Raw genomic sequence first — 27,507 nt, 5'->3', positions numbered from 1 at the left:
ACTAACTTTATCCACAAGCTACTAGTGCTGTTATCACATAAAAAAAAAGGAGACATGATAATGAGACTGCATATATTTCTCAGTTAATTTCCTCCTCATTTAACATTATTTGCAAAAGAGAACATGGTAACAGATGAAAAGAATAAACAAACTCCATCTCTATGTGCTGTGGAGCCTCAGTCCCATTCTTTTTCTGAAGAGATGACAGGTGTGTATCTATTCCCTCCTTTTCTAAATTCTCTCTGCTATAAAGTTAAACAAACCAAAATTTGCTTTGGAAAAAAAAAAATGCAAATTGTACTAACATGCCATTTAAAATAAATGTGCCCTGAGACGAAGAAGTGCTTTCCAGAACAAGCATATCTTTTGGTGGGTTTCAGTGAACTGCATAACTACATATTTTAGTGTCTGGAAAGAATTGTGATTGCTGGAATTAATTTTTCTAAAATCAGCCCTGTGTGGTTTAGTAAAATTGACATGGCAGAGCCAGGCTGGTAGATAAGGGTTCATCCACAGTTCCACCATGAAAGTTTTGTGACTTTTAACTGAGTCATCTCATCTCCTAGTGGCTCTTTTCCCATTGCAGCTGAGCAATGCAACCTCATAAGGCTGTTATGAAAGAACTAAAGGCTTTGAGGTGCACTGAAGATGTCCCAGAGCTTCAGTGAAACTCTGTGTGAATTATATGGGTCAGCTAAAGCCTTCCATCCATGTATTTACTTACAGGATTCTTGAAGGCCTGAAATTGCTGGGAGACTGAGGCTGCCAGCTATGCAATGTAATTAGTTTCCTCTGGTGAGCATTATGAGCAGCTTACCAATGCCCAAGGAAACAGGGCGAGCTGTCGGACTGCTAACTCGGTGAAGGAGGCCTCTAGCTGACCATTAAACCCTGGTTTCTTTTTCCACCTGCTCAAAGCCGTAGTGACACAAAACAGCTCTCGGGTTAGTGGAAGCCATGACAGAAGCACAGATGCCAGATGTCGTGTGAAGACAAGTATGGTAACCACCTGCCCGGTATCCCAGGGGAATTCTGACGGTGTCCCTGCCCTGACTTGTGACAGAAAATAACCAAGGACCTGACCGCTCCAGGAGCACCCTCGGTGCCAGCCAGGGCGAGGGGCCCGCCGGGGACACACGCCTCGCTCCCCCGGCCCAGCGTACCCCGGCCCCCGCGGCGGGGGAAGGCGGGGGGTCGGTCCCGCCCCCGGAGAGGTGACGCCAGCCCGGGTCCCGCCCCGACAGTCCGCCCGTCCTATAAAAACCCTGCTGGCGACAGTCCCTTCTTCTCGCTCCGTCTCTTCGCTAGCTCGCAGCTCACCGGCCGCGCTCCCTCCTCCGCCCGCCGCTGCCGCAGCCCCCGGCCCGCTCCGGCTCTGTCTCTCTCTGCCTGTGCCCTCTGTTCCCAGCGCTGCGCTGAGCTTTCCCCGCCGGCCGCCCCCGCAGCCTATGGCCCTGGAAGGCGCCGCTGCCGCCGCCTGTATTTCTGCTGTAGGTTCCCACATCCCTCTTTAAAAATTCCGCCTAAAAAGAGAAGACGATTTACCAAATCTTTCGGGCCGTTATCTCACGTGAGTACCGGAGCGGGGGTCCTGGGGCTCTCGCCGTCCGTGGGGGAGTTGGCGGGAGGGAGGGAGTGAAGTGGTGGCGACGCCCACCCCAGTTCCGAACGGGCCCGGAGCGTCCGTGGTCACCGGCGGCGGGCGGGAGCGACAGGGGCTTCCCCCTGCCCGGGGCCTGGGGCTCGGAGCAGTGCAGGGAGGGACGGGGAGCGGTGGTCCTGATGCCCGGAAAGGGTGGAGGGGCACCCGGCGGGCAGTACCGTGGCGGTGGCTGCCGGGGAGGTTTGGGGATGGAGCCGGTTCCTCCCGCTGCCCTTTCTCCGCCCGGCGGCGTGGGGCGAGACCGGCTGCCACTGGCGCCGGCAGATGGAGGGCGGCGGAATGAGTCAGAGCCGGAGCTCCCCCTGTCCCCCGGCGGGCCGGGCGGTGCGGGGCCGCAGTGCGGGGCCCGGGCGGGCAGCGGGACCCCCACACCGGGAGGGTGTCGGCGGCGGCGGGCGGAGGGTCAACGGCCGCCGCGCTAATATGGCGGACAGCGCTGCGTGCGAGCGGTGACGGGGCGGGAGCAGAGGCCGGGCACCGGGGTGAACGCTGCGGCGGTGCCGCCGGTCCCTTTTTCCCGCAGTCCCCGGGACGCGGAAGGGCGGCGGGGCCGCCGGCTCCGCGGGCAGCGGGGGCTCGGCGGCCGCCCTAACATGGCGGATTCCTGCGGAGGGGGGCTGTATGGTGTCTTCCCCCTCGCAGCCGGGGCAGTGCCCGCGGCTGGAGACCCGCGCCCACCGGGCGGGCGCTGCCGCCCCTCGCAGGGCGCCCCTGCCTGGGAGCGAGGGGCGTCCTCGCCTGGATCCCATAGGGAGAGAGGGGCTGCCCCGTGCCCTGTGGCAGCTGCCTGAGCTGGGAGCGCAGGCTGCGGTGCGGGTGCTGCAGAGTCCCTTTCCATGTGTGACCCACACGCTGTTAGCTCCCCCGAGCCCCCGGGGGTAGCCGTGTGTGACAGGCTTCGGCGCTGGGCAGCCTGCCGGGGGCAGAGGCTGGAGAAGTGCTGGTGGCATGGCCGCGGCGTCTCCTCGCTTGCTTCTCAGGGGCCATGTTGTGCTTCTGTGAGCGTGATTATCCATCCGGGCTCCCGCTGCCATGCTCCACTTTTCCCCTCACCTGAGCTGCGCCTGCACGAGGCCTCCTCACCTGTCCCCCTCGGCATGGTGAACAAGGGCCGCGCCGAGGAGCAGGGTGGCAGCGCCAGCTGTCAGAGCAACGCATGAGTTGTAAGGGTATTGCACAAGTGACGCTTTCCGGGACTGCCTTCACGCCGAAGGGCCGTGGAGTCACCCGGCATGTGGAAGGGGGGAACCCTTCCCTCCCGTTAGCAGTCCCCTCCCTTTGCCTGGGGAGTAGCTCCCTTGTTATCTCACGGGTGCACCCGTCTCTCCCCTTGCTCAGACCCTTAGTGTAGCAGTCGCAGGTTTGCTGCTGCCGGTCCTTTTGGAGGTCTCTTGGTTGAGCTCAACCTTCCTGGCTTGGCTGCCTCTGCCTGTGTATTGTGGTCCATTTGGCCCCTGGTGTACTGGTGGCTTTTGGAAAGTATGGAGGAGAGAGAGTCTGGTTCCTGCTTAGCTGCCAGCTGAATTCGTGTGTGTTAAGTGCGTGCCCCTAAATGTTGGGGTATCCGGAGTGTGTGTGTGTGTGTTGGCTGCAGTGCCGTTGTTACCTGCTCGGTAGCAGGTCAGCCGACTGGAGTGGTGAGAGATCAGTAGAGGTGTCTGTCTGTTCCTGGTAGTAAGGGAGCTGAAGGCACGATGAGCAAGTGGGCTCATGCATGCATAAGTGGGACGGTGCAAGTGCAGGATTGTGGTGAGGCTAAAGAGGATGCTGTTATGGCTGGGTACTAGACAGCACTGCAGGTCTTTTCCAGTCATTAGTCTGAGCCCATGGTGATGTTTGTGTGTGCTGGGGGTTACCTGGTTGTGGTGAAGAGGGAAGAAAGTGAGCTTAAACCTTTTGAGCCTATCCGAAGTGCATCTCCTGCAGTACAAAATCCTGCACAGCTGCCTTGTGCCTGCAGGCAGGAGAAGCACTGCGTTTCAGACCTCTGCAGCAGTCTCCGGTGACTAACCAGGGTGCAATTGTGTAGTTGCAGTCAGTAATAGCCACCTTGAATGAAAACAAGTCCAAGTGTGAAGTCCAATAAAACTGCGTAGATCTGCCTACCATCTAGTCAGATGTGGCATTGGGTCTCTTGTGCGCGAGTGGCTTGGGGGTAGTCCTGCCCCACTTCTGCCCTCCCTGGCTTCTGGATTTTAATGTCTGAAGACACTGCACTTGCCCACTATTCTTCCTTGGATAAACGTGGGAGGCAGTGGGGCTGGGGGGGAGGTGGGGGTTGTGAATAATGGTGATGGTAGGAGGGGTTTGTTCCAGTCTGGACTGGTCCAGTCTAGTTCTTTCCTTCCTGTCACCGTGTGAACAATGCTGCTGCTGCTGTGGCTGATGCCTGTGACAAGGCAGCCCCTTCCCCGTGTGCCTCTGGCTGTGGTGAGCTCCCTGCTCTGCCTCCTGTAGGCCAAAACCCCCGGCAGGCAGCCAGGCGGCCTGCTCTCCCCCATCCCTCCTGCTGGGCATTGAGCTCCAGGGGAAGGCTGTTAAACGCAGAAAAAGGAGGGTCTTTGGGAGGGGGGAGGGTGTTGTTTGGTGGTGAACAGCTGTGGGAATGTTTCTCCTGTGGACACAGTTTTACTTGGAGGCAAGAGGCAGGATTACTGCCTTTCAGCACTGCAGCCCTCCCCTGAACCTGCAGCCTGTGCCTCTCACTGCTCCCTGGATGGCTGCTGCAGGTGTGTGATTGCAGCAGTGCTACTGGAAATTATTCCATCTCTCCAAATTGAAAGGGAGACAGAATGCTCTGTAAGAGAATTAAGACTGTCCTTTCCTGAGAGCAAGGCTTAATCGAGTAGTGCGCTAATTTGGGTATAATGGTAAATTTCAGCTCCAAATACTGTTGCTGTAGCACAGGAACAAGAGTGTGGTTCATGGGAGAGCTCCTCAGGGACCTGTGCTTCCTTCAGGACCTGCAACCCCCCTGGGGCATCTCCTTGCTACAGTGTCTTCTCCCTGATCTGGAGGAGGTTTAATGTATCTAAAAAATACCTAGGTTTTTCTGTGAACCAGAGTGATTTTGGTGCCTTTGAGTCTGTCACTCAGTGTGAATGTGCAAGGTCATTGTAATTCTAGAATTTTAGGGTTTGGTTAATGGATATTTTAGCTCAAGCCATTACAGGGTCTCTTCTCAGAAACAGATGCAGTGGATTTTATTTTTTTTTTTTTAAAGAAAATAAATTGATGCCTGGTTTTGTAGGCCTGTTGGCATCACACACGAGGAGTTGAAGGGGGCCAGTGAACTGGATAAAGCCCAGCCCTGCTGGGCGCTTGTAGGGCTTGCTGCAGGGATGCAGGTGTTCTGACAAAACTGTGTTCTGTGGACAACTGAGGGGTGATTTGGGTCCTCAGGTGAGTTGTGACTGTTGCTTGAGCTGTGGTCAAACTTCAGGAACCTGCTAGTAGAGTATACCAACAGATGATAGATAAATACATGCATATAGGTGTCATTTGAATATTAAAAGGCAGTCCTACCTTGCTGACTATTCCCACAACTCAGAGCTCACTGCTTAGCAGAGGATACTTTTATACCTACTTTAAAACCCTTAAACAATGAATGCTTCATTGTGGTTGATAACATATGCAATTTTTGTAAAACCGGGTTTGCCCTTATGTGTTATGGACATCTAATACACTTCTACTTAAAATGGTAGCCCAGCTCTTCCTCTACAGCAAAATAGCTCTTTCTGCTGGTTAAAGCAGACTAAAATGAATGTTATTGGAAAGGCTCAAATTGTACCATTTTCCTCTGAATGTTTAGGAGTGGCAAAGCTGCACAAAAGAGAGCAGTCAGACTATTTTGTATATATTTGTGTAGACCCTTTAGATAAATCTCATTTTAAAAAAGTTCTGAAAGACAGAACTCACACAGCTCAAAGTTGTTGCAGAAAATTGTTGGGTTTCATTCCTGCTCCACAGGAACTTTCATTGTAAACTTTTCTCCTTGGAACATGTGAGAATATTTATTGGCATGATACTGCAGGTGACATTTGGCTAAAGCATTGTATTTTAAGTTTTGCACTGAAGGTCGTGTGCTCTCCCTGGAAGCACTTGTGTTTAATGACTTGTTTGGCTAGGAAGGTAAACTTAATTCCTATCACTGGAAAATTTGTATGAATTCTTGAGTGTAATCAGAACAGCAGTAGGAAATAGTGTAACTACTAGTTAATTTTAAACATTGGCAATACCTTTTTGTAAAACTGTTGTGCGCAGAACTAAATGTTACTGACTTCTTGCTTCAGTAAAAGAAAAGGATATGGTTAAATTTAATACATACACATTAATTCTAGGTGGCAAAATTCTGTTATATCTCAAATTTGAAGCATTGAGGTTTGTTTTCAATGTTGCATGCTAGTAAATGCTAATTTATGTGGTAAAGCTGCAGGGATTGCTGTGTGGGAGTTGCTGTGAAACAGTTACCCTCAAGTTGCACTACCTCTGTGTGTTATGCAGTACTTCATAGAGTGTACTAGGTTAGTTTTCCAATGGCAAGAAAAAGTGGAAAAGGACGTTTCAGGGGTTTAACTAACATGGCTGTGAAGATCTTTTGTGTCGGGTGATTCCCAGAAATCAGGCTTTTGTAGTCAGCCCATGTATTATTACGTAATAAAGAAAGTAGCAAAGGCTTATTTCTACAGTAGGTTGGTACATTCTATGTTTCATGCCATATATCACAGTGAATTTTTAGAAACTTTGTTTTATGTTGGGTTTACATGTGACCACTTTGATAGTGCATTTAATTCCATGAGAATTACTGTTGCTTTTAGGAGGAATAATTTCTCAACAGGGCTAAGAAATGTTTCCTTGACTGCTCTTACGTTCATTGTACTGGTTTGTGTGATTGCTTTACCTTGAATAAGCTAGCCTTGTACTTTAAAATGCTGCTTTGGTCATGTGTGTAATAGCCTTTAAGGGCCAGCTGAAATGTTTCCTCATTCCTGAAGGCAAGCATAAGTTTCTTTGTTTTTCCTGTCTTGCTCATTTCTGGATTTGTCTGTGTGGTGTTCAGTTTCACTATATAAAGCACTATTTTTCACCCACATAGCTTTTTCACCCACATGCCGTGTTCATTCACAGCAGAGGGAGAAGGAACGTGTCGAGGGAATTCTAAAATAGAAAGGAAGTGGGGAGGGGAAGAATGCAGTGGTTACAGGGTTAAAAACACTTCTGGGAGAGTAGTCCAGTATTAAGGCATACTACCCTACAGCAGGAGCATGTAGAGCTGTTTGCCATTAGTTTTAAGTTTTCCCTTTCAGACTGAAAGGTAAGTACAAACAAGGAGTTTCATGTGTTTTAGCAGTTCTTTGTACATCTGACTTGTGGCTCAGAGTTTATATAAACTCCTGAGAACTGTGTGCTTCATGTGATTATAAACTTTCATGGTGGGGTGTTGCAAGCCTCCTTAAAAGCACTACTGAAAAGGCATTTGTTACATGTTTTATGATAAAGCTTTTATTCTGTTCTGGCTATGAAATTTATTTTGTGTGCATTTTTCTCTCTACAGGGCAAAATCTCTGATCAAGTTTACAACTATCCAGAGGGCTTAGGAGAAGTGCTTTATAGAGAGCAGTTCGACTTCAACGCTGAGCCACCTTGGGAACCTAGCTGATGATAGTAGGGTTCCATCTCCTAACTTGTCCATGTAAGTGTCTCTTTATCCGTATGCAGGAGGATAAGCACTTGCAAAAATACAAGTTGGTAAGCAACTGTCTGGATGTAGATTATTACACAGGACTTAGATCATGTAGTATGACTTATGTCACATGTAATGTGTCATACATATTACATAGGATGTAGATTAAATTACATAGGACTTTGATTCAGGATGGTGGGGGGACTAAAATTTTTACTCACCTAACACCTTTCTCAGTACAATTATCTGATGGAGTTCTGCAGTAAACTTGGTAAATAGAGCTATTTTTCTGAATTAGGGTGTTGGCTGCAGAAATCCTGGAATAAAATGCTGATACTTCAGTCTCTCAGTGATAATTCTGAAGGAATTAATTGGACTGCATGACTTAACTTGAACTCATGACTTGCTGAGTACTGTATAGTTTCTTAGAGTAATTTATACTGAAATAGTTAAAATTTGCTATTGTAAACAGTAACTAATGCTGATCATGAAGGGTGTGCCTTCCCAAATGCCTGTCTCCATTATTTGCTAATTACTATCCACTTCCACAAATAGTTGTAGTGGAGTTACAGTAGAATGTGGAATTTAGTGTTGGATGGAAATGTGTGCCAATTATAAATGCCTTTATATTTTGAAGTGGCAAATAGTTATTAAAGGAAAAAAAGACCATGATAATGGGAAACAAATGAATGCACTTAGTTGATCTTAAGGAGCACAGAAGACTATGAAATGTGTGTGGTTATCATGTTCTGCTAACTTAAAATAGTTCTATGTGGTTTTTAACAATGGTCTTAAGTCAGATATTACAAATGCATTTAAGCTGACTTTACACAGTATTTGTACAGTATTATTTTTCCTGTCTAGCTGAAGGCGTTTTTGTTTGGCTTAGTACCTATAAATTATATAATGCTTTTTAATGTAGAACTTGCAAATGGTAAAGTATATCTTACTGAGCCAGGTACTTTTTAAAGACCACAAAGATTCTAAATGCCAGTTGTGTTAGTATGCCTCCTAATAAGGTACTTAATGTAGATAAACTTCTTCTTTGAAAATACCACAGTTGCTGAGGCACAGGATGAGCTTGGTTTATCTTCTGTTTGACTTCTGGCTTTATCTCCAGAGGTTATGTTCTTTGTTTTGTTTGAAACTTACTGAATTAAGTGCATATATTATATCTGGTTCTTTGTAGTTGAATACTCCATTCAAGTGAATTCAGCTAGCACTGAGAATTTTCTGAATATCACTGTTATGTTTTAGGTGTGTTTTTTATAAGCAAAATAGCAGAGAAAATTGCTTCTCCTGTTCAGTTCAAGTTCTGATTCACTCTTGTATGTGGCTAGAACTTTTGCATGACATTTTGCACTTGAACAGGAATAAAGTAATAAAAAGGTAGGAAAGGCAGAAGATGTGTTAGAAAGAAGAGAATAAACACTTAAGAAGTATACAATCTTAAGGTACTACACATGCATCTTAATTTCTAAAACTGTTTTGAAGAGAATTTTGGCTGTGACAGAAGGCCTTACTCTTGAGGTGAAGGCTATTCTGGTACCTTCTTTGAGATACTCTTTCTCTAACTGGTAGGCTCCTGTGCTGGGACAAATGATGCAAGGTATAGATTACCCTAGAATGGAAATGACACTGGATTTGCTTTATTTGCAACTGAATGTTTTCAGATAATGTGTGTTTATTTTGAGGTTGGATCTATTACGTGTTCAGCAATAATGTACTGTACACAATAGAAGTAATTCAGTATTGAAAGCTATGCTAGATGTAGGCAGCAGTAGTGTTTGCCAGGAAATCTGTACCTGTTTTGGTGTGCTGAAGCACAGGTCATTGCCTCAAATGCAGCTAAGACCTAAGTTAGAGAGCTAATTGGTACTTTGAGTCTTGTTCAACTTGCAAAGTGATTTAATGGGAAAAAGGTCAAGTGAGCTTTTAAATATAACTGTAATGTTATGTGTTAATGTTCCCGTGGAGCTAAAATAAAAATAAAAATCTTCTGTCTGAAGGTGTACTTGTATTTCCATTAAACTCGCTTCCTTTTTATGATTTTCTCCATCTCACTTTTTCCTTGTGTTACACTGGCCAGGGGAAGACTTTAGTCTTAGTTCTGTCTGTTCTTCAAGCTCTCATTCCCTGAGAAGTCCAGCAACCGTGGCCTGAAGTCTTGCTTTTCTAAATTCACTTTGGTGTATTGCCACATCTGGTTGAGCAGAAATGCTGGGAATTAGCAATGGAAGTCTGATGTATTAGCAAGCCCTCTCTATGCCGAGTGGAAGCAGTAGCTGTCTGGGCTGGAGAACTTTGGAAGCTCTCTTTGTGTAAATGGAGCTGGTGACAGTTGGGGGAGCAGGAGGGCTGGAACTTGGGAGTCTTACAGGGCAGTGGGGAGGCCAAATACTGACACTGACTGAGCAAATAAGAAGATAGGATAAGGAAATGACTTCACTGTTATAAAAGAGAAGTGCTGGTCTGGTTCCACAAAGTATATATGCACTTAGAAGAGTAATCCTTCCTTTGCAAGCTTGGTGAGCTTATTGGGTCTGAATAATGTATTCAAACTTGAAGAGCACAGAAGGAGGTTCTTGTTCCTGTAGAGGATGCTGGATGAGACACTGTTTTTCCAGTATCAATGGAAAAACCTTTGCTTTCCCCCTTCGCTTCAACAGAATTGTTCTTTGTACATTGCTCACTTCACTGTGTGGACTGCTGCTGAGAGAGTAGAGTAGGATGCAACTCACCTAAGGTGTACTGTGACCCTCAGTGGATTTGTCCTGAGCAATAACTTGAGTAATACAAAAAAAGACACCTGTTTCAGCATTTCCATCCCCTGGTTAGTGGCTGCATTCAGCTAACTGAATTACAGTAATGCAACTTGGTGAAGTAGCATATTGGAATATTTTTTTAAGATACTGCCATTAGAAATATTATAAATTAATATATTAAAATTGTTTCATAAATAAAATGTTTTATATATACTATTATATCTATACATTAAGTATTTAAATATATCTAAATTAAATATTTATAGATTATAATTTAAAATTTTAATTTAAATTAAATTATAAATCGGTATTTCCTTTACTGAAAACAGAGGACTGTATTTTCTAGTATACCTGTTCTGTACCGAATTGCCAGTGTTACTGACAATGTTTTTTTAAATTTGTTACCCCTGAAGAACCAGTATTGCAAGGAATGAGAGAACGTGGTTTTAGCCCTTTGTTTTTTGCACGAGTGTTATGTCATAAATACTTCTGTTTAATAAGATGTGGTTGAAAGACATAATTTGGAGCCTGTTTGGTTTGCAGACACTTTTTTTGCAGAGGAAGTTTTTAATGAGAGAAGCAGACCTACAGATGTTTGGGATTTTTTTAAAGTACTTTTCTTTGACCAAATGATAATAGTTTGGACAATGTGAAGAAAAAAATGAAAATTGCATGTTATGGATGCTTACATGTGACAAATGTGTGTTTAGACTCTGTTCAGAGAATTTTAATTTTCTTTTTTCCAGATGTCTGCAGTAATTGCAGTGTTTAAATATGTACACTTATCTTAGAGTTCTTCATCTGGGAAGTCATTGTGTTGAACGGTAAAAAGCCTGAGGATGTAACGCTTACTTCAAAGAAAGCAATTACATGCCTATGTAGAAGTCTCATACCACTTGACAGCTTTTGTTTGACTTAAAATATATGTCCTGGAGCATTGTGCAGACGAACATTTCAGGTGCAAAAATGGGTGGTGTTACTGCACCAAGTCTGTCAAATAATGACTTGCAGCAAGTCAGCATTTCCAGCAAGGAGTTGAACTCTGTACTCCAATAATTTCTGACTCATCTTACAGACATTAAAAGTCCTAAACCATCCTTTAGATTTCCTTCTGCAAATGTTATCACTGATTCTCCTCCCCCCTCAGGAGGGAACCAGTCAGGACAGAAGAAGGTGACAGCAGTCACAAATCCCACTGTAAGGTATTGACCCCTTAAAGAAATGTTTCTGTAGCCACTACCTTGTAGTGGTGCTTTAGCAGTGCTTCTAGGAATTTGTTTTTTCTTTGTAGAATATTCTTTCTATCAAGACTGAAGAGATGTAATTTATTCAGAAAAGGGGAAATCGGACTGTAGTCAAGCAAATGTTAGTTTTGTTTTTTTTTCTACATGACAATTTATGTTAAATGGAAAATCTTCCATGTCTGGCATGTGCTTAGAAAATGCAATCAGTGTTTAGCAGCCTGGGAGAGGTTATATCAGGTTGTTTATGGTTTGTTGCAAATTTGTCAGTGCATCTGTAGTAGCACATATTCCTTTTGGTCCCTGCCTTTTGACCATAAGATGCCTTTTGATGAATGAGCAGGAAATGAGCCTTACTTAGGAAATAATCTTCATCAAAACGAACTTACTAGATAATTGTCCTTTTTGATGGTGGTGGCTTTGGGGAATTGGTGGCAAAGAGTCCTCCTCCTATGCTTTGCTTGAACAAAGTCTCCCCAGAATTAAAAGGGCAGCTTTTGAAGGAAACTATTCTTCTATACCATCTGTCTGAAAACTATAGACACCACAGTAACTATGAAAAAAAGCCTTTCTTTTAAGAGTACTAAACAACTGGTTTAAATCTACTCAACTGTAACGCAGATGAACACCCACACTCAAAGAGAAGTGTGCAGTTGGTTTGATTGAGGTGCTTCATTTGAAATACAAGGTACAAGCAATTAAGCTGTGTGTGTCTGGTGAGTCTGAAAATCTGTATAGGGCTGTGACTGGTTCTAGTGGGTGTGCTGAGACTTTCCAGAAGGGTAAATCTGGGGTGGATGGACTCTTGACCGTCTGCATGCTTTAGAGTATAGGAAGTGGTTTCTAGCATGAAAAAAAATCTCAACCAAAATTTTAAAATCTAGCTAAGTAGTATCCTTGTATATACAGTAATTCCTTAAAAAAAAATTCAGCGAAATGCTCATGCCAGCATTTCTTTCGGGGGGAAAAGTTAACTCAACCTTTTTGGTCCTCTGCCTCTGAAAACCATGGATATTTTATGAAGATGACTGTGGTGTTCATGTTAGTTGGACTGATTCTAAAGCAAACTTAGTTCACGAGCTTCTTTTGTTCACTGGTGGTGTTTTTTTAAGGAGTTTTAGCTGTTAGTCCCATACTGAGATAAGACTAAGGACTTCTGGTTATTATAGTCTACCCCCTAGTCATTGTTTTTATAACTAATTAAATCCTTACATCAATGTGATCATTATCTTGCTCTTCTGTGATTGTTTTGGATCCTCAGGAATCCCTTAAATAATCATAGGACTCACTGTATATGCGAGAGACAGGTATTTCTTTCCCAGTGTACTTGTCTTTATCATTCAGCTTCTGAATAGAACTGAATGTTCTTGCTGCCACTGAGTTAGTTCACCTGGCAGTAAATTCCTCTTGTAACAAACATAGGGGGCATGTTTGAGTTGTGCAGAAAGCATATAAAAAACCCTGCTGGCTCCTTTCCCATTATTTGGCATAATGACAAGCAGCAGCAACTGCTGCTTAGTTGTGGTAATATTAAACTACAGCAAAGTAACTTTGTTCATATTGTTGACAACATTAACCAAACCTATGTTGCAAATGGTGTAATTTTTTTTTTTTTACTGTATGGAGGTGGTAGATGTAACATGAGACAGTTAATACTATGGCCCTGTGATTATTTGAAGCCAAAATTATCTTACCTTTTATAGTCCTAATGAAGTATTTTTGGCTTTCAGCTGTAATGTCTGTGGTTTCTATAAATACTTTTAATTAGAAAAATAATTCTGCTATTGTAAATCTTAAGTGCAGGTGGTTTTAGAGAATAACTATCACTTTTTTTACAACTTCTGTTGAGAGATTAAAAAAGTTAGGTCTTCATTTAGAGAAGGAGTGTAGTTAGCTAGCTGGTTTTGATCCATCTTATGTTAGTCATAAAGATGACAGTTGAAATAAAAATGTGGTCAGTGGGTTGATGTAAGCTAATAGGATGTTTTTAAACAACAGCCACAACTCTAATGGAATGTAAGCTGCAGATTGTTCTATTCATCAAGTAAAGCAAATGAAGGTATATAGTCAGCTGTTAGCAATTTTCTGCTGATTTTTTACTTGTGATTAAATAGTTAATCTGCATTCTAAGACTATATTTAACAGTGTTTTCAGTATTTGGACTGTTGTGGTTCAGTGGTCTTTTGGAAAACACTCTATAAACTATTAGCTACTAAGCTAATTTGCAGTGAAGATCTGAGGATAAGCAAGATGCAAATAAGGTTGGGCTGTAACTGTTACTTTATTTTAATAACAATTCTACATACTACCTTTATCACTTATTTTAAAATTATATCTAACCTGATGGCTTCTTTTTATTAACCTCTATTGCAATTAACATTTTGAAGTGTTGCAGGTACTGTTACGAACAGAATAACAAAATAAATGTGTAATAAATACAACATGTAAATGCAATGGTGATAAATTAGTATCAAAAAAACTAGAATGTTAACACAAATATCAATTTAATCAATAAGCTACAAGTTTTTTAAAACAAATTCTGAAATATTCTATTACAGGCAGTCTTCCATTTGCGCATTTGAATGCTAGCATTGCTTAAGATGCTGTTCTTGAGAAGAGGAATTTGTACAATTATGCTGCACTTGCAGTATTTTCATAGTTTGCATAAACTCAGTGCAGATCAGTGTGCATACAGTCTGGAATTCTTCTCAAGAGCAGCCTTGCATCAGTTGTTTGTGGAAGTTAGTATCAGATTTAAAGTACCCGGCTTCTGTTTTATTCTTGGCTTCAGTAGAATTGTTCTATCCATATCCATATCTCTGACAAGTGTAGGGTGAGCAGGTAAAAACATCTTTGGTTTTTGTAGGGGGTGTGTTACTGTTTGTAGGACATCAGGTGTAGAAAGCTGATTTTTAAACAGTAGCATAGTATGCTTTGTGCCTCTTTTTCCATTGACACATGTTTTCTTTGCACAGTTTGTTGCATAATTTAAGGACCCGGATATAAGGCTTGGAAGCCCATCCCTTGTGTTTCTTGGTTTATGACTGTCGGCTTTGTGGAATACGGCTGAGATGAAAGGATTTCTTGAGGATGCAAATTACTCCATTGGTCTGTTGGATGAAGGAGCAACTCTTGCAGATGTTATTGACAACTGTATTTATGAACATACTCATGTAAGTTTGCTTTCCAGATCTTTTGATTTAGTTCCCTAAGTGTTCAAACTAGGTCAAAGTATTTTAGAACTGATGAGCTGACAGCAGCAGTGGAGCAGTCAGCTAAGCCTCACTCAGCTTATAAAGTAGTTTCCTCTTCTAATTCTTCTTTGCTGTTTTCTTGTTTTGGGTAGAATTCTCTTGGGAAAATTTGGGCATCAACTCTTAACTCCCTGAGTGCGACTAGCAGGAAAGTAGTCTGGCTGATGTAATTAAATACAGATTCCCATCTCATTGTTTCAAGAGATTTTATTATCAATGGAGTTTAGATCAAGCACCTGAAATTGTGCAAGTGGGTATATTCAGTTAGAACCTTTTTGATGCTCTTTCCCTGAAAATGTGGCAGAGTTCTGACAAATGTGGATGCTCAGCCAGGTTAAAGCCATGTTTAATGTTTTTGTGGGCCATCATGGTTTATATTTATACATCTTCCTGTTACCCTTCTCCCCACTGGAAACTCTGGTACAAGCACATTGTGAGGTGCTATCTTTCAAGGCAAACTAGTGTAAAAGCTACTGAAGTTTAGCAGCCAGCTGGAAAGAAACTTGAATAATTCTGTGTATACAATAGTAATTTTTTAATAAGGCTTCACTCATTTCTTTGGAGGAGGCAGGAAGATGTAGCTTTTGTTCTGTAGACAAAGTTGTAGTAAGAGCAAACTTTAAAAAAAATTCATTAAGCAGATCTTGTATTCTTCATATGCCATACCTGTGAGTTACTCACTTTTCCCTTGATTTATCAGAGCTAATATTCATGTGCAAGTGGTCAACTTTGGTACAGCAATAGCTAAACTCCAAGGCCTTCTGAACTCAGGTGTAGGATTCCCAAATCCTGATTCCTAATATTCTTTTTCTGTCTAGCAAATAAATAGGTAAACTACTGGCAACATGTCATGTCTCCAACCACTGGCTGGCTCACAGAGGATAGCTGCCTCCTGCTGCTTTCATTTACTCCTTTAGCTCAAGGGGTAGAGGCCTGTGCCATGGATCTAAAGCTCCAGATCCCATTCCTGCTGGTGACCCGTACAGGGGGTCAGTATGCTTCCACCCGATGGAATTTCTATTTGTGTTTTTTAAACAGAAATAAAGACTTTGTATAAAATAATCCACAACATAGAGAGTTTCATATCTGTAAAAGTCAAGTGCTGGAATTAACATTTGATACACAGTCTTGATTCAGATCCATCATATCTTTTGTGATGGTCTTTAATTGATTTATGTAGGTCATTCACTTAGAGTAGTTTTTCTGAGTGCACATTATGAACAAATCTGGAATGATCTGTTTGCATTTCAATCCACTACACCTACATCATGACCTGATATTGAGAAAGCCTGTGTTGTAACAGATGTGCAAAAGGAACTTAACAGTTTCAGAGAAGTCTGTGCATTTTCTTAAAGATTATGTACTTGATTCTATCACCTTTAATGTGGAGTCTAGTTCTTAAAATACCTTCTAAACTGAATTCTTCACAAGATGTGGAGAACAGTCTCAAAATTGACTTCCTGAACTAAAATACAATCAGAGAAATTTCAGTAAAACAAGCTATTAGCTGGATGTTAAAATAACGTTAGTGCATCAGATTTTTTATTCCTTCTACAAGGAGATGTAAATTACATTGAGACTGTGGAAGCTTTCATCCCAGTGGATTTTCTTCCTATAAATAGCTGCAGACTTCTGAAAATAAAAAGTTGCAAGAAATGTATACTTAAACTGTATTTTTGGCTAAAATCAGCATTGGGCATTTAAGTAGAGTCTTTTATTCAGGAATCCCAGAATATTGTCAATAGCATTTATAGTATCTGTGAAGTGGTAGGTATTCCCTTTGATTTTTTTTAAACTAGTTCAAATTTCCAGGTGAACAGAAATACATTGTTCAAGGTCAAATCTTAAAGTTAAGAGCAGGGTGGAAAAAAAGGTACATAAGACTTTGGGCTGTTTGTTTTGACAGAAAACCTACAATTTTAGACATTTTATTTTCCTATTCTTCCTTTTACAGGCTGGAAAAAAGGCATTTTATGTTGGTGACCTTGGAAAGCTTGTAAGGAATAACATACAATGGCAGAATGTGATGGCACCCATAAAGCCATTTTATCCTGTAAAATGCAATTCTACTCCAGGTGTACTCGAAATTCTGGGAACCCTTGGTGTTGGTTTTGCATGTTCCAGTAAAGTAAGTTTTTCTTGCCTGTGTGCCTTATTTTCTTTCATATGTCTGCTGGTTTAAATTCATCTCTTTAGTGTTAAGTGCCATGATTATAAATAAAATTTTAACTGTGAACTCATTTGTAACTGGCTGTTGAAAATCTGTACTTCTGCCCTAGAAGCAGTAGATAGTTTTCTTTTTAGTGTGGTAGTAGAGCACATCTAATAAAAATTCAGTGCACTTTGTCAAACTCTGGTATGGTCCTGTTTTTCAGTCTGAAATGGCATTGGTGCAAGACCTGGGCATTTCTCCTGAAAACATCATATACACAAATCCTTGCAAGCAAGCCTCTCAGATCAAGTATGCAGCGAAAGCTGGGATAAACATCATGACTTGTGATAATGATATTGAGCTGAAGAAAATTTCACGTAACCATCCAAATGCCAAGTAAGTGTCAAAATTCTGATTTTGCTTTTAATGTGGAGGAAACTTAGTTTGCCTGTGTTCTGGGTGGTTTGAGTTGCAAGCAAAGTACATGGCTTCTTTAGTACAAATCACTTGTATCTGTTCTTCTGTCTCCTTTGAAAGCAGCTGTTTTGCATCTTTTCCTACTGATGGCTTCCTAATACAATGGCCCTTGATTTGGGAGAAATCTTGGGAGAAAGTGATTTTTTTTTTTTTTAAGGCAATCTTCATGTAAAGGTTTCAGTGATTGAAGTTCAGAAGTCTGGCATTTCATCATTTGCCGAATATATCTTCCTCTTGCTCTGTTTTGGTTTCAGTGTTATCTTTCAGGGAGTTTTGTTCAGATATTAGTGGCTCTGGCTGAAATTAGGGCTGAGCTACCACCAAATGACCCTGTGCATTGGATCCTATCTGGGGTTTGGGCACACTCTGCAGGTCTAATAAATACACCTACAGGTATTTCCACAGGATTTAAACAGTAAGAAATTTGACTCCAGTTCTATTTTCGGTCACTTTAGTATTAGCTCAACTGCCTTCTATAGAAAAGTGATCAGAGCTGATAATGTGACTGTTATTTATGGCATTTTTATTGATGCCAATGTATAATGGTCTCTTGGAGTCTGATAGGCACTCATGGCATTTGACATCACATCCCTCACATGTCAATGCTTTAGCTTTGGGCCATGCCTTTAAGAAATACGGAGTCAGAGCTTAAGTGAATGTTACAGTGCTATGCAGTGATTAAAGGTATAGCTTTTCATAAATGTCATTGGAGAAACCAAATTTCTGATATCCTTTACAAATTCCTTGGTTCTGAACAGTCGTTATTAAAGTATTTTGTCTTCATCCAAAACTATTTTTTTTTATTTGGGGGATGGTGGTATTTATTTGAGAGTGTTTTTCTGTTTGTTCAAGTCTACAAGATTTAATATTGTTGTTGCTAGTGATTGCACTTCATCCTCATGGAAGTCTGTGGTTTGCATACTGGAGACAAATTTCTGTGCAAAAATGTGATGTATGATAAATTTTTCTGAAACTGCTAGCCCTGTGGATTTGAAAGCCTTGGCAGTGCTAAAGCTGCCTGGTAAATCATTAGTGTTTTACCTGTTATTCACTGGTAGCCTTAGAGTTTTGTTAGTTTTTATGTTGATTTATTTCCATGATTCTAACAACCTCTTTAAAGAAGATACTGTCTGTGAAAACATCCACAGCAAGAGAAGTTAGGTTGCAGATTTTTCTTGGGCCAGAGAAATTGTAAATCAAGGAGAAAGGATGGAGTATCATGAGGTAGAGAATAACAATATAAACTCTTTACTTCTTTTCAAGGATCCCATTGTCTAATACTTGCAAAAGTTCCTGTTTACTTTATTATATCTTTAAGGTTTTTCCAAGTAAAGTTTAACTGCTAAGCTTTTTGGTGTCCTAAGAACTTAGGTAGAGGCAAGGGTGTTGTAAGTATCAACACTGCTTTAACAATAAAATGTAAAACCAATCTCTGTAAGCACAACATCACCCTCTAGCCCTGCTTTGACTGGCTGAAACCCAGGAGGAAGAATCCTGCTAGATTCCTAGAAGTCAGATATAGTGGGTTTTGATTGAAAAATATCTTGACTCACTTAAAATGCTACTGTAACAATTTGTCAATAAATTTAACATTGGATGTCTTTAAGGAGGGGTTCTGACTGATCTTAATATGAGCCTACAAATCAGAGTATGGATTTGAATTTTTCTATTGCATTTTAAAGTGCTTGACTTGTTAGAAGTTTTTGCTACACTCGGCACGTTCTTCCAAATTCTTCACAGAATGTTGTTGGACTACAGATTTTTTGAACAGAAATTTCTGTGCTAGTGGAGAAGCAGGAAATGAGATGCTTGTTTCTCAAGATGAAGTGGTATAAATTAACAAGGATTGCAGGGCAGCCTGTGTGAGAACTTAGGACTTTCTGCTCTTCACAAAATTCGGTTTAAACACACCATGAAACATTTGGAAAATACTTGTAGAAGTCATGGTAGATGTTAGGCCAACTGGCTGAGTTCTGTTTGTTGCCTGTCTTGTAAAGAGCTATTTCACTCTGGGTACGAGTTTTTTCTACTCATTTACACTCCTCATCCTGGTTAACTGCAGTGAGTTCTGTCCAATCTGCATGTATGTCATGATACCACCTTTGTTTAGTTTACTGCATGACTAATTAATTGCTCTTGTGGGGGTGTGACTTTCTCAGTGGACAGCAGTTTGAATTTGGGAGGTTTGGGGGTATGTCTCTAGAGGTTTGGATGTCACCTCAAGTGTTACTTTAACATAGAAAAAGGTCAGCATTGCCACTGCAGTTTGCCAGACCTACCCAAAATGTGGCTTTGACCAGAGAGAGGAAGATGTCCCATTGCATAAAAACGTAAGAGATGATACTTGCTGCCTCCCTGCTCTGCAGTGTCCTGGAAGAAGGGGCAGGGAATGGACTGACCACCCTACCCCCTCATCCTGGGTCCATGTGCTTGGCCAGAAGGGGATGCTATGTGATATGGCCAGGTGTGCTTTCAGCCTGGTGTTCTCCAGATGCTAAGTTTAACTAAATCTGATACATCTGATTGAAGGGGAACCTCTGGGCTGGTGAGTAGGACAGAGATGGGAAAAATCATATTAGTCTTACTGATTTTATGAGGAAGCTACTCGTTATTAGAAGGTAACATCATTTTTTATTACAGCACTCAACAGACTCTTGCTGCTACAAGAGTCTTAGTTGCTGCATTTTGAAATCCCTTGTCCTTGTTGGCTCCATGTTTTAGCCCCTAATTGCTAGTTTTTTCTCTGTACAGGATTGTTATTATTAGGTTACCTTGATTCATCCATCGTTGGAGCTGGAGTACTGACAACATAATCAACACACTTCTGACAGTCTTCAGGCTTCACATGTGCTGATGATGTAAACCAACTGCCCCAATCATCTTCCCCTTCTCTTAGGCTCTTACTGCACATTGCCACAGAAGATATTACTGCTGGTGAGGAGATGAATATGAAGTTTGGCACCACCCTGAAGAACTGTAGGCACCTCATGGAATGTGCTAAGGAGCTGGGAGTCCAAATAGTTGGTGTCAAGTGAGTAAATTTATTGTCCTCTGCTAGCTGAGCAGATATTTGTATGAGGTACCCAAGATGTAAAATAGAGTTTTTCCCCAGTGACGGTATTTTGCAGGCATCAACAAAAACCCTAGACAAACAGTATCACATCAATTTAGAGTCATGAGCTTTTGCTTGCAAGCCCAAACTAGTAAGAAACAAAGTAACTATGACAGCAATCAAAACAATATGAAATTAAGTATCATAAATCATTCTGTCAGCATGAAAACTTAGTTTTGAAGCCTCTCCTATTCTTTAACTGTACTCTTGAACTTCTGTGGTAACTCAGTTTGTATTTTTGCAGCAGTAAGCATCATAACAGAAGTGCTAGTACAGCATATGGAATAGGTTGGATAATTTGAATACGTTGAATATGGGGGTCAGATTTTGTAAGAGTTAAGGTTGTATGTCACTCTTTGATCATATCAAGACAAAATACTCAGATACATTTTTGACTTGCAAGTAGTAGGAATGAATCCTAGAGTTGTTAGTTTGGACTAATGGTCTCTGGTATTTTAATTGGAAGCTTAATGGATATTTTACTATATGGGAGAAAAATGCAGGCACAAGTCTGCTCTGTCTGCCTTCAGCTACAAATCTATCACATGCTCATGACTGTTTTAGGAAAGCAACCAAACAAATAAATGGGTGATCAAGACAGTAAAAAAATGTTGAGCCAGATTTTGATGATTTAAACAACAAATGTTTTGATGTATATCTGCTTGAAATGGATGTTAAGGCATAAACTACAAATGTCTTAAAAAATTAGATACTACTGAGAAAACATTCCTCTTTGTATAATGTCTTAACCAACTTTTATAAAAATCATATGGCTCTTGTGCATTATTTTTATTTAAATAGTTTTAAAATCCACATGTGGATTCATGCACAGAAGTTTGAGAAGTGACCTTTGCCTCAAAATAGCATTCCTTAAAGGAGTAGATTTGGAGTACAGAACACTGTGGCACGGGTGTGTGTATGGTCTGTCTAAAACCAGCAGACCATACTCCTCTTGAGGAAGCCCATGGGAAAGCTGACACTAGTTTTAGTCCCTCAGTGACTTAACTGCATATGCCAGTACTTGAATCTTTTGAACAAGGAACAGGAGGGGATTCAGGAGCTTGTGGCAGGCATCAGTACTTCTCTGCAGCTTTGTCACCTACTGAAGAACAATTTTTATCCACCTTGATAGTGAAGACAGAAAAAATTCAGTAGTGTTCTTTCTCAAAGATGAGATTACTTTGGGACATTCTTAGGATTAAGAGGGAGACAGTTCTCAAGTACAAATCAAATTAAATAGAAGGCAGTGGTCTGAGCTTATTCTTTGGACAGTTGCTGTATTATCATTTAAGCTTGTTTTGAGACACTTGAGAATGAATTGCTTCTGTTGCTCTTTTATATGGTGAAACAATTTGCTTGGTCTGAAAGCTGCATGGTTCAGTGTATTTAGTGTGTTTTTATTTCTTTCAGATTTCATGTTTCAGGCTCTTGCAAGGATCTGCAAATGTACATTCATGCTATATCTGATGCTCGATGCGTGTTTGACATGGCTGTAAGTAGATCTATGCATACATGCAATTGCTGCAGTAGAGAATCCATTCTATTCCAATCATACTAACAAGCCAACTACATTCTTTTCAAAATAAATCACTGGAGGTGGAAGTTTTTGTTAGGGCCTAAATACTCCTTTGTGGTGTGTGGTAGAGGTAAAATAAACTTTGTCTAATTGTTGTAATGAATACTGTCCCACTGACAGGCAGTAGCCTTGCATACTATTCAAATTAGTTTCCCACTTTGGGTCAAGGCTTTTTGATATTCAGATCTCAATCCTGTAAATACACAGCTGATGCTTTTAGGTTACGTTGAAGTTGATCAATTACATATGCTGGCATCTATTGAGGTATGAGAAGTTTGTAAACTAAATGAAGACTGCAGGTCTTTTTACTCTCATTACTGCAGTGCCTTAGCTGGTCACACATGGGGGCAATAAAATTGACAATCTTGATGATCTTTGTGCAAAGTCATTGTAAAGGTCTTGTCACAAAATTTGTAAAATCCTAAAGCTGTCTTTTGTCAGAAGCTGTCGCCTGTTCAGCAATTACTGTCTGAATAAAACAAAAGCCAAGAGATGGGAGTTGATATTGCTGTGGGACTTGCAAGGAATTGTGTAACCAGCCTCTACTGACATCCCAGTGCTTTACTACTAGATTTAGTGGAGTTGTACTATGGCCTTACTCCCTCATTAGATGTACTCAGCTAAATATTTTCAAAAGCTTAAATACACAGAAAACAACCACAGTAAGGAGCAGCAACATACTTTTGCATTTACAGTTGTTCATGTACTTACCTTCTGCCTATGCATTTTAGGAAGAATTTGGCTTTAAGATGAACATGCTGGATATTGGTGGGGGCTTCACAGGCTCAGAACTTCAGCTGGAAGAGGTATGCAATGTGTTGGAAGTTGAAACTCTTACTTTTGAAGAAACGGAAGTGCTTAAACTGCAAATTGAGTTGATAGCTGAAACATGGTTTAAGTTCTGTGTTAGACTGTAACTCAAGATCCCACTAATTGGGTTTGTATTCTTGATCATAGATAGTGTAATCAGTTTTTGGAGCTGATCATTGCTTCTTTTTAATCCTGATCCTCCTGGGTGACTGCTGATTTTAAGGATGTTAGAGATTAAATTACTATCTGAAGCAACCCTAGCAGTAGTAATTCAAGTTGTTTTTTACTGTTGTTGTCCAGCTGGTGACTCTTGCATGCTTTGGATCATAAACTCTTGTCGCTACTGGATGAAAACTTCCAGTATTTTGCTTTAGAACTGAAAGCTAAAGGTCTTGATTTGGCTGGCCTCTGATTTGGCCTAAGTACCATCTTTAGTATGAAGTAGCACGTAAAACAGGATACCAAATTTACAGGGATTGTTGTCTGAAACATGGACTCCATTAATTCAGGACAGTGAAAGTGGTGTAATTTCTCAGAGAATGGAGGACTAGAGTATGCATTTGGTGTGCTGACTAGACCTGTTGCTGACTGGAAGTGCATGTGTGTCTGATACACCTATAAGCTGAGTTCTTTGGTCTTACTTCTGACTTCAATTTCCCAGGTTAATCATGTCATCAGGCCATTGCTGGATGTCTACTTTCCTAAGGAATCTGGTGTTGATGTGATTGCAGAGCCTGGATGTTACTATGTTTCATCTGCATTTACACTGGCAGTGAATGTCATTGCAAAGAAGACTGTTGAGTATGATAAACTTCTTCCTTCTGGAGGTAAGGGTTGGATTTGTTTTCTGTGTTATAAATCAGTACAGGTAACTGCCCACTATTAGTTGGAAGAGACTAGTTTGTTATATATTTAGTGCATTCCCTAATTCTTGCACTGTAATATGCCTTTTGGGTTTTGAATAACATGTTATCTGTGTATCTCACTTATTTTTGTCATGCTTCTTATATCCTTACTAGGTTAAACTTATATTGGGTGCATCACATATGGTGTGTTAGAACATAAAAATATTCTGTATTATAACATAAAATCATGTCACAGAACAAGCTACTTCTCTGGTTCTCTGGATTTATATTCTTAGCAGTGGTTATTAGTGAAATTATTAATTTTATTAAGCCTCACACTTAATGTTATTACTGAATTTATAATCTGGTCTCATACAGATTACTCTGCTTGTAATTCTCCCATTCCAGTATATATGGAACCCCCTTGTCAGGAGAAAGCAGCTGACTTAAGTTAGATTGCAAAAGGACTACTTATGACAAAACATGCATGCAAGACAACTTCTTTTTTTACTTCCAGTGGAGCAAACCAGGAATGATGATGAACCAGTATTTACATATTACATAAATGATGGTGTTTATGGTTCTTTTGCAAGTAAATTGTCTGAGAAACTGAATACTATCCCAGAGGTTCACAAGGTGAGTCCTTTTATATTCTTCAGAGGTAGCCCTTACTATGCTTGTCTATTGAAGATATATTTAACACTTGATACATATATAATTACATATTATTTCCTAAATTAACCTTCTGTATATTTGAAAATTTTCTTATTCAATAAAATGAAGCCTGAATTGCCTCATCATTTCCATATAGAAATACAAGGAAGATGAGCCTCTGTTTGCAAGCAGCCTTTGGGGTCCATCCTGTGATGAGCTTGATCAAATTGTGGAAAACTGTCTTCTTCCCGAGTTGAGCGTTGGAGATTGGCTGATCTTTGACAATATGGGTTCTGGTACCTTAGGTGAACAGTCTACCTTTAACGACTACCAGAAGCCACTGATTTACTACATGATGTCTTTCAGTGACTGGTAAGTAAACCATCTTGATAGTGGCAAGGTTGCCTTTGCTTCCTTCAGAAGTGTACACCGATAAATTACATTCAATGGCAAATATAGGAAAATGCTGAGTGCAAGAATGTGCCTTGTTAGTTTGTGCATTTTTTTTTGTCTCTGTCTGACTGCTGAGACTAAACTGAGATCTGTGATAAAATGCCTTCTTTACTTTAGGGGTGACAAAGGAAAGCAAAATATCTGACTGATCTCACCTGTGAGTTCAGTGGCAGCTGTAAAGTCTTTTGCTGGGTTAACAAAAGCTGTTCAACATCAAGCTTTGAGCTTTCCTAATACAAGTAACTGCAGCTTGTGTACAGTGTTGGCACCATCATAGGCAGGAAGGGCAGTGATGCTCTGGTGGTGATGGAGAGTGTGGTAATGCATTCCTGCACTGAGGCAGGCAGGGCCTTGTGCTCCCAGCCCTGGAGAGTGGCAGTATTTCTGAGTGTGCCAGGCACTGGCACAGCTGGGCTCCCTTCTGCCAAGCCAGGGGCCAAGCCACATAGGGGCAATTGGCTTCAAATGCTGTGTGGAGGCTGGTTTCTGAAGGGAAATTGAACCTGAAGACATACTATAACATCTCTTGACCTTTCCTGCTGCAGGGATGAGATGCAAGATGCTGGGATTGCTTCAGACACATTGATGAAGAACTTCTTCTTTGTGCCTTCGTGCATTCAGCTGAGCCCGGAAGAACGCTTTTCCACTGCAGCTTAAACAGGCATTAACGCTTCATTTAGACCTGCAGTTGCAAGTCTGTAGTTTGTCTGGTCAACATTCCAATGTGGAAGAAATGGAACAGTCTTGAATTCAATTCATTCTCTTCAAAACTTGAAAAAATAGTAATAGTAATGGGGACCAGGCAAAACAAGCTACAGCTAAATTCAGTGGGGGGTGGGAGGGTTAGATAATGGTGTCCAAATTTAAAATCAAGTTCATTCAACCCCTGAGCGTTAAATATGCAACAAAATGGATGACTTAGTGGAGATGGAAACCCATCACTTGGGTTCTTCAACAGTTTACATACAAGTACACAGTTTTTATACTAAGGATTCCTGTTAGAAAAGTCTTGTAAAGTTATTGTCTTTCGCCCAGATATATCAAATGTCAGTGGGAGACCCGTGTGACTTCATTAGATGTTTTAGTGTATTTAGAATGTGTAAATTTGTGCTTTGAACTGTAGTTTAATAAATGTAAAATTGCATCATAGTATTTGTTGTATTTGACCTGTGATGTATCCCTTGTATGATTGCAATAAAACTTTGTGTAGATTTTACTGTTTTTCAGGCTAACTTTGGGAGAAACTAGGCAGATAGCTATAAAATAGATGTATATGTGATTGATCTGAGAAACTTTCTTTTCCCAAGCCCATCAGTTCAGCTTTGTGTTAAACAGTAAAAATTTAAGTTTGTTCAGTCTGTATGAAGTGAAAGTCATGTAAGTTCCTGGAAGGCTAAAAGGCAATTTGTGGTGTGTTTTTAGAGCATGACTTTAGATTCAGTTCTTCACACCAACCAGCTAACCTGCACTAGGCATGGGTGTGCACGGAGAGGTTGTCCCAGCTCGTGTGCATGCAGTGCCCTGAGGCAGCATGGGTTAGTCCAAATCTGCATGTTGTCATAGAACCTTTGGCTCTTATTTTAATTGTGTTTATTTGAAAAGGCTTAACTTTCAACTTCAGCTAGTTCTGTATATAGTGCTGACTCTAGGGGAGGGCTGCACTTTCTGTAAAACTACAGAAATCTCAAATGCTCTCTTGCACTGGACTTCATTTAGATGTATCCATCTAAAGGTAAATCAGACTGCTGCACGTACACGTGCATTGAGTAATGAACTGCCTGAACTGGTCAGAATTTCTTTATTGTGTTACTGCAGCCTCTTCATTTCTTCAAGGTCCCTTGCTTACTTTCTCACTTTAACTTTCCCTACTTGAAAACTGGGGGAAGGAGGAGAAGGGGGTTTTAGGGTTTTGAAATGATGCACCATGGTCTGCATCCTACAGACAAAGGGACTTTTTAAAACCCTTTAGTTGGAGGAAAAATTTATACCCTTTGGCTGCAAGTGTATTTTACATGAGTGCCAGCTGGTAGGAGATTTTATTTTCTGGCTCTCTAGAGCAAAGATTTTATGAAACTTCATGAACTTGAAAGTAAATTCTCAGTTTGGATTTATCAGAACAGTTTTACAGGCCATTTAGGTGATACAAAATGGCTTATGCTTTGGAGATGCAGTCTAAGAAATAAATACTGCTGTAATTAAATGTGCAGGTGTAAAGGGAGTAGATGATAGGGGAAAGTCTGTGTTTCGGTTTGGGTTCCTGGTTGGTTTTTTTTTAACTGAAGTTACTAGCTGATCCATGTCAAGCAGTTATAAGCTCTTCAGTTTACCTGTTGAGGTCTTTCTAGACAAGGTTTGTGGGTTTTGACTAAATGCAACTACAGTTGCCTAAGGTTAGATAATCCAACAGGATTGTCATATGGTCTTTAAAAGTTGTTTTATGTTAACTCACAGATAAGTAGAAACCAATTTCTCTATAAATGCAGCGGTGTCAGAGCAGAAATACTTGCTGTACTTGAAGAGAGTCTGCCATTAAAGCCAACCTGGAGTCTGAACACAGTATGTATTTCAGTTTGATTTGCTATGTGCTACTGTTTATGTTGTAACTGCAGTGCAGAATTTTTACAAAATATGAAAGCTGGATGATTTTTTTAGAGTACTTGGAAGTGATGTAGCCCTGTTGTGCTCACTAGACAACTGCAGCCCCTCTGGCTTGCCGAGCTGTGCCAGGAGCAGAGGTGTCTGACACACACCTGCACCTCTGTGTGATGTGGTGATGGTCATGCATGGCAAACAGCCCTGCCTGCTTTGGCCTGAGTGCTTCC

The 27,507-nt window shown here is 41.1% G+C and overlaps 1 protein-coding gene across 3 annotated transcripts; it reads left to right on the top strand.

The window, feature by feature from the left end:
• The first annotated feature begins 1,286 nt into the window (after positions 1-1,286).
• AZIN1 (antizyme inhibitor 1) lies at positions 1,287-25,906 on the top strand. Of its 3 annotated transcripts, XM_015618142.3 has the most exons (13): positions 1,457-1,570; positions 7,218-7,355; positions 14,328-14,525; positions 15,425-15,595; positions 16,561-16,734; positions 16,982-17,154; positions 20,132-20,266; positions 21,758-21,839; positions 22,655-22,729; positions 23,395-23,560; positions 24,096-24,214; positions 24,390-24,604; positions 25,231-25,901. In XM_015618142.3, the coding sequence occupies exons 5-13, from the start codon at positions 16,633-16,635 to the stop codon at positions 25,340-25,342; spliced, it is 1,179 nt and encodes a 392-aa protein (XP_015473628.1). In that variant the 5' UTR covers positions 1,457-1,570; positions 7,218-7,355; positions 14,328-14,525; positions 15,425-15,595; positions 16,561-16,632; the 3' UTR covers positions 25,343-25,901. The 3 variants fall into 3 exon arrangements, with proteins under 3 accessions (XP_015473627.1, XP_015473628.1, XP_033368261.1); XM_015618141.2 differs by lacking the exon at positions 15,425-15,595 and having other exon boundaries at positions 1,287-1,570; positions 25,231-25,906; XM_033512370.1 differs by lacking the exon at positions 15,425-15,595 and having other exon boundaries at positions 19,987-20,266.
• The last annotated feature ends 1,601 nt before the right edge of the window (positions 25,907-27,507 follow it).

The sequence above is a fragment of the Parus major genome, chromosome 2 (assembly GCF_001522545.3).
Source record: "Parus major isolate Abel chromosome 2, Parus_major1.1, whole genome shotgun sequence".
NCBI classification, from domain to species: Eukaryota; Metazoa; Chordata; class Aves; order Passeriformes; family Paridae; genus Parus; species Parus major.
Note: the sequence above shows the minus strand (reverse complement) of the source record. Positions and strands in the feature narration are given on the sequence as shown.

Bases quoted from the DNA above. Each gene is read 5' to 3' on its own strand.
- AZIN1 (XM_015618141.2), top strand. From the start codon at position 14,424: ATGAAAGGATTTCTTGAGGATGCAAATTACTCCATTGGTCTGTTGGAT. The intron at 20,267-21,757 runs GTGAGTAAATTT...TATTTCTTTCAG, and splicing joins GTCCAAATAGTTGGTGTCAA to ATTTCATGTTTCAGGCTCTT. The intron at 24,605-25,230 runs GTAAGTAAACCA...TTCCTGCTGCAG, and splicing joins ATGATGTCTTTCAGTGACTG to GGATGAGATGCAAGATGCTG.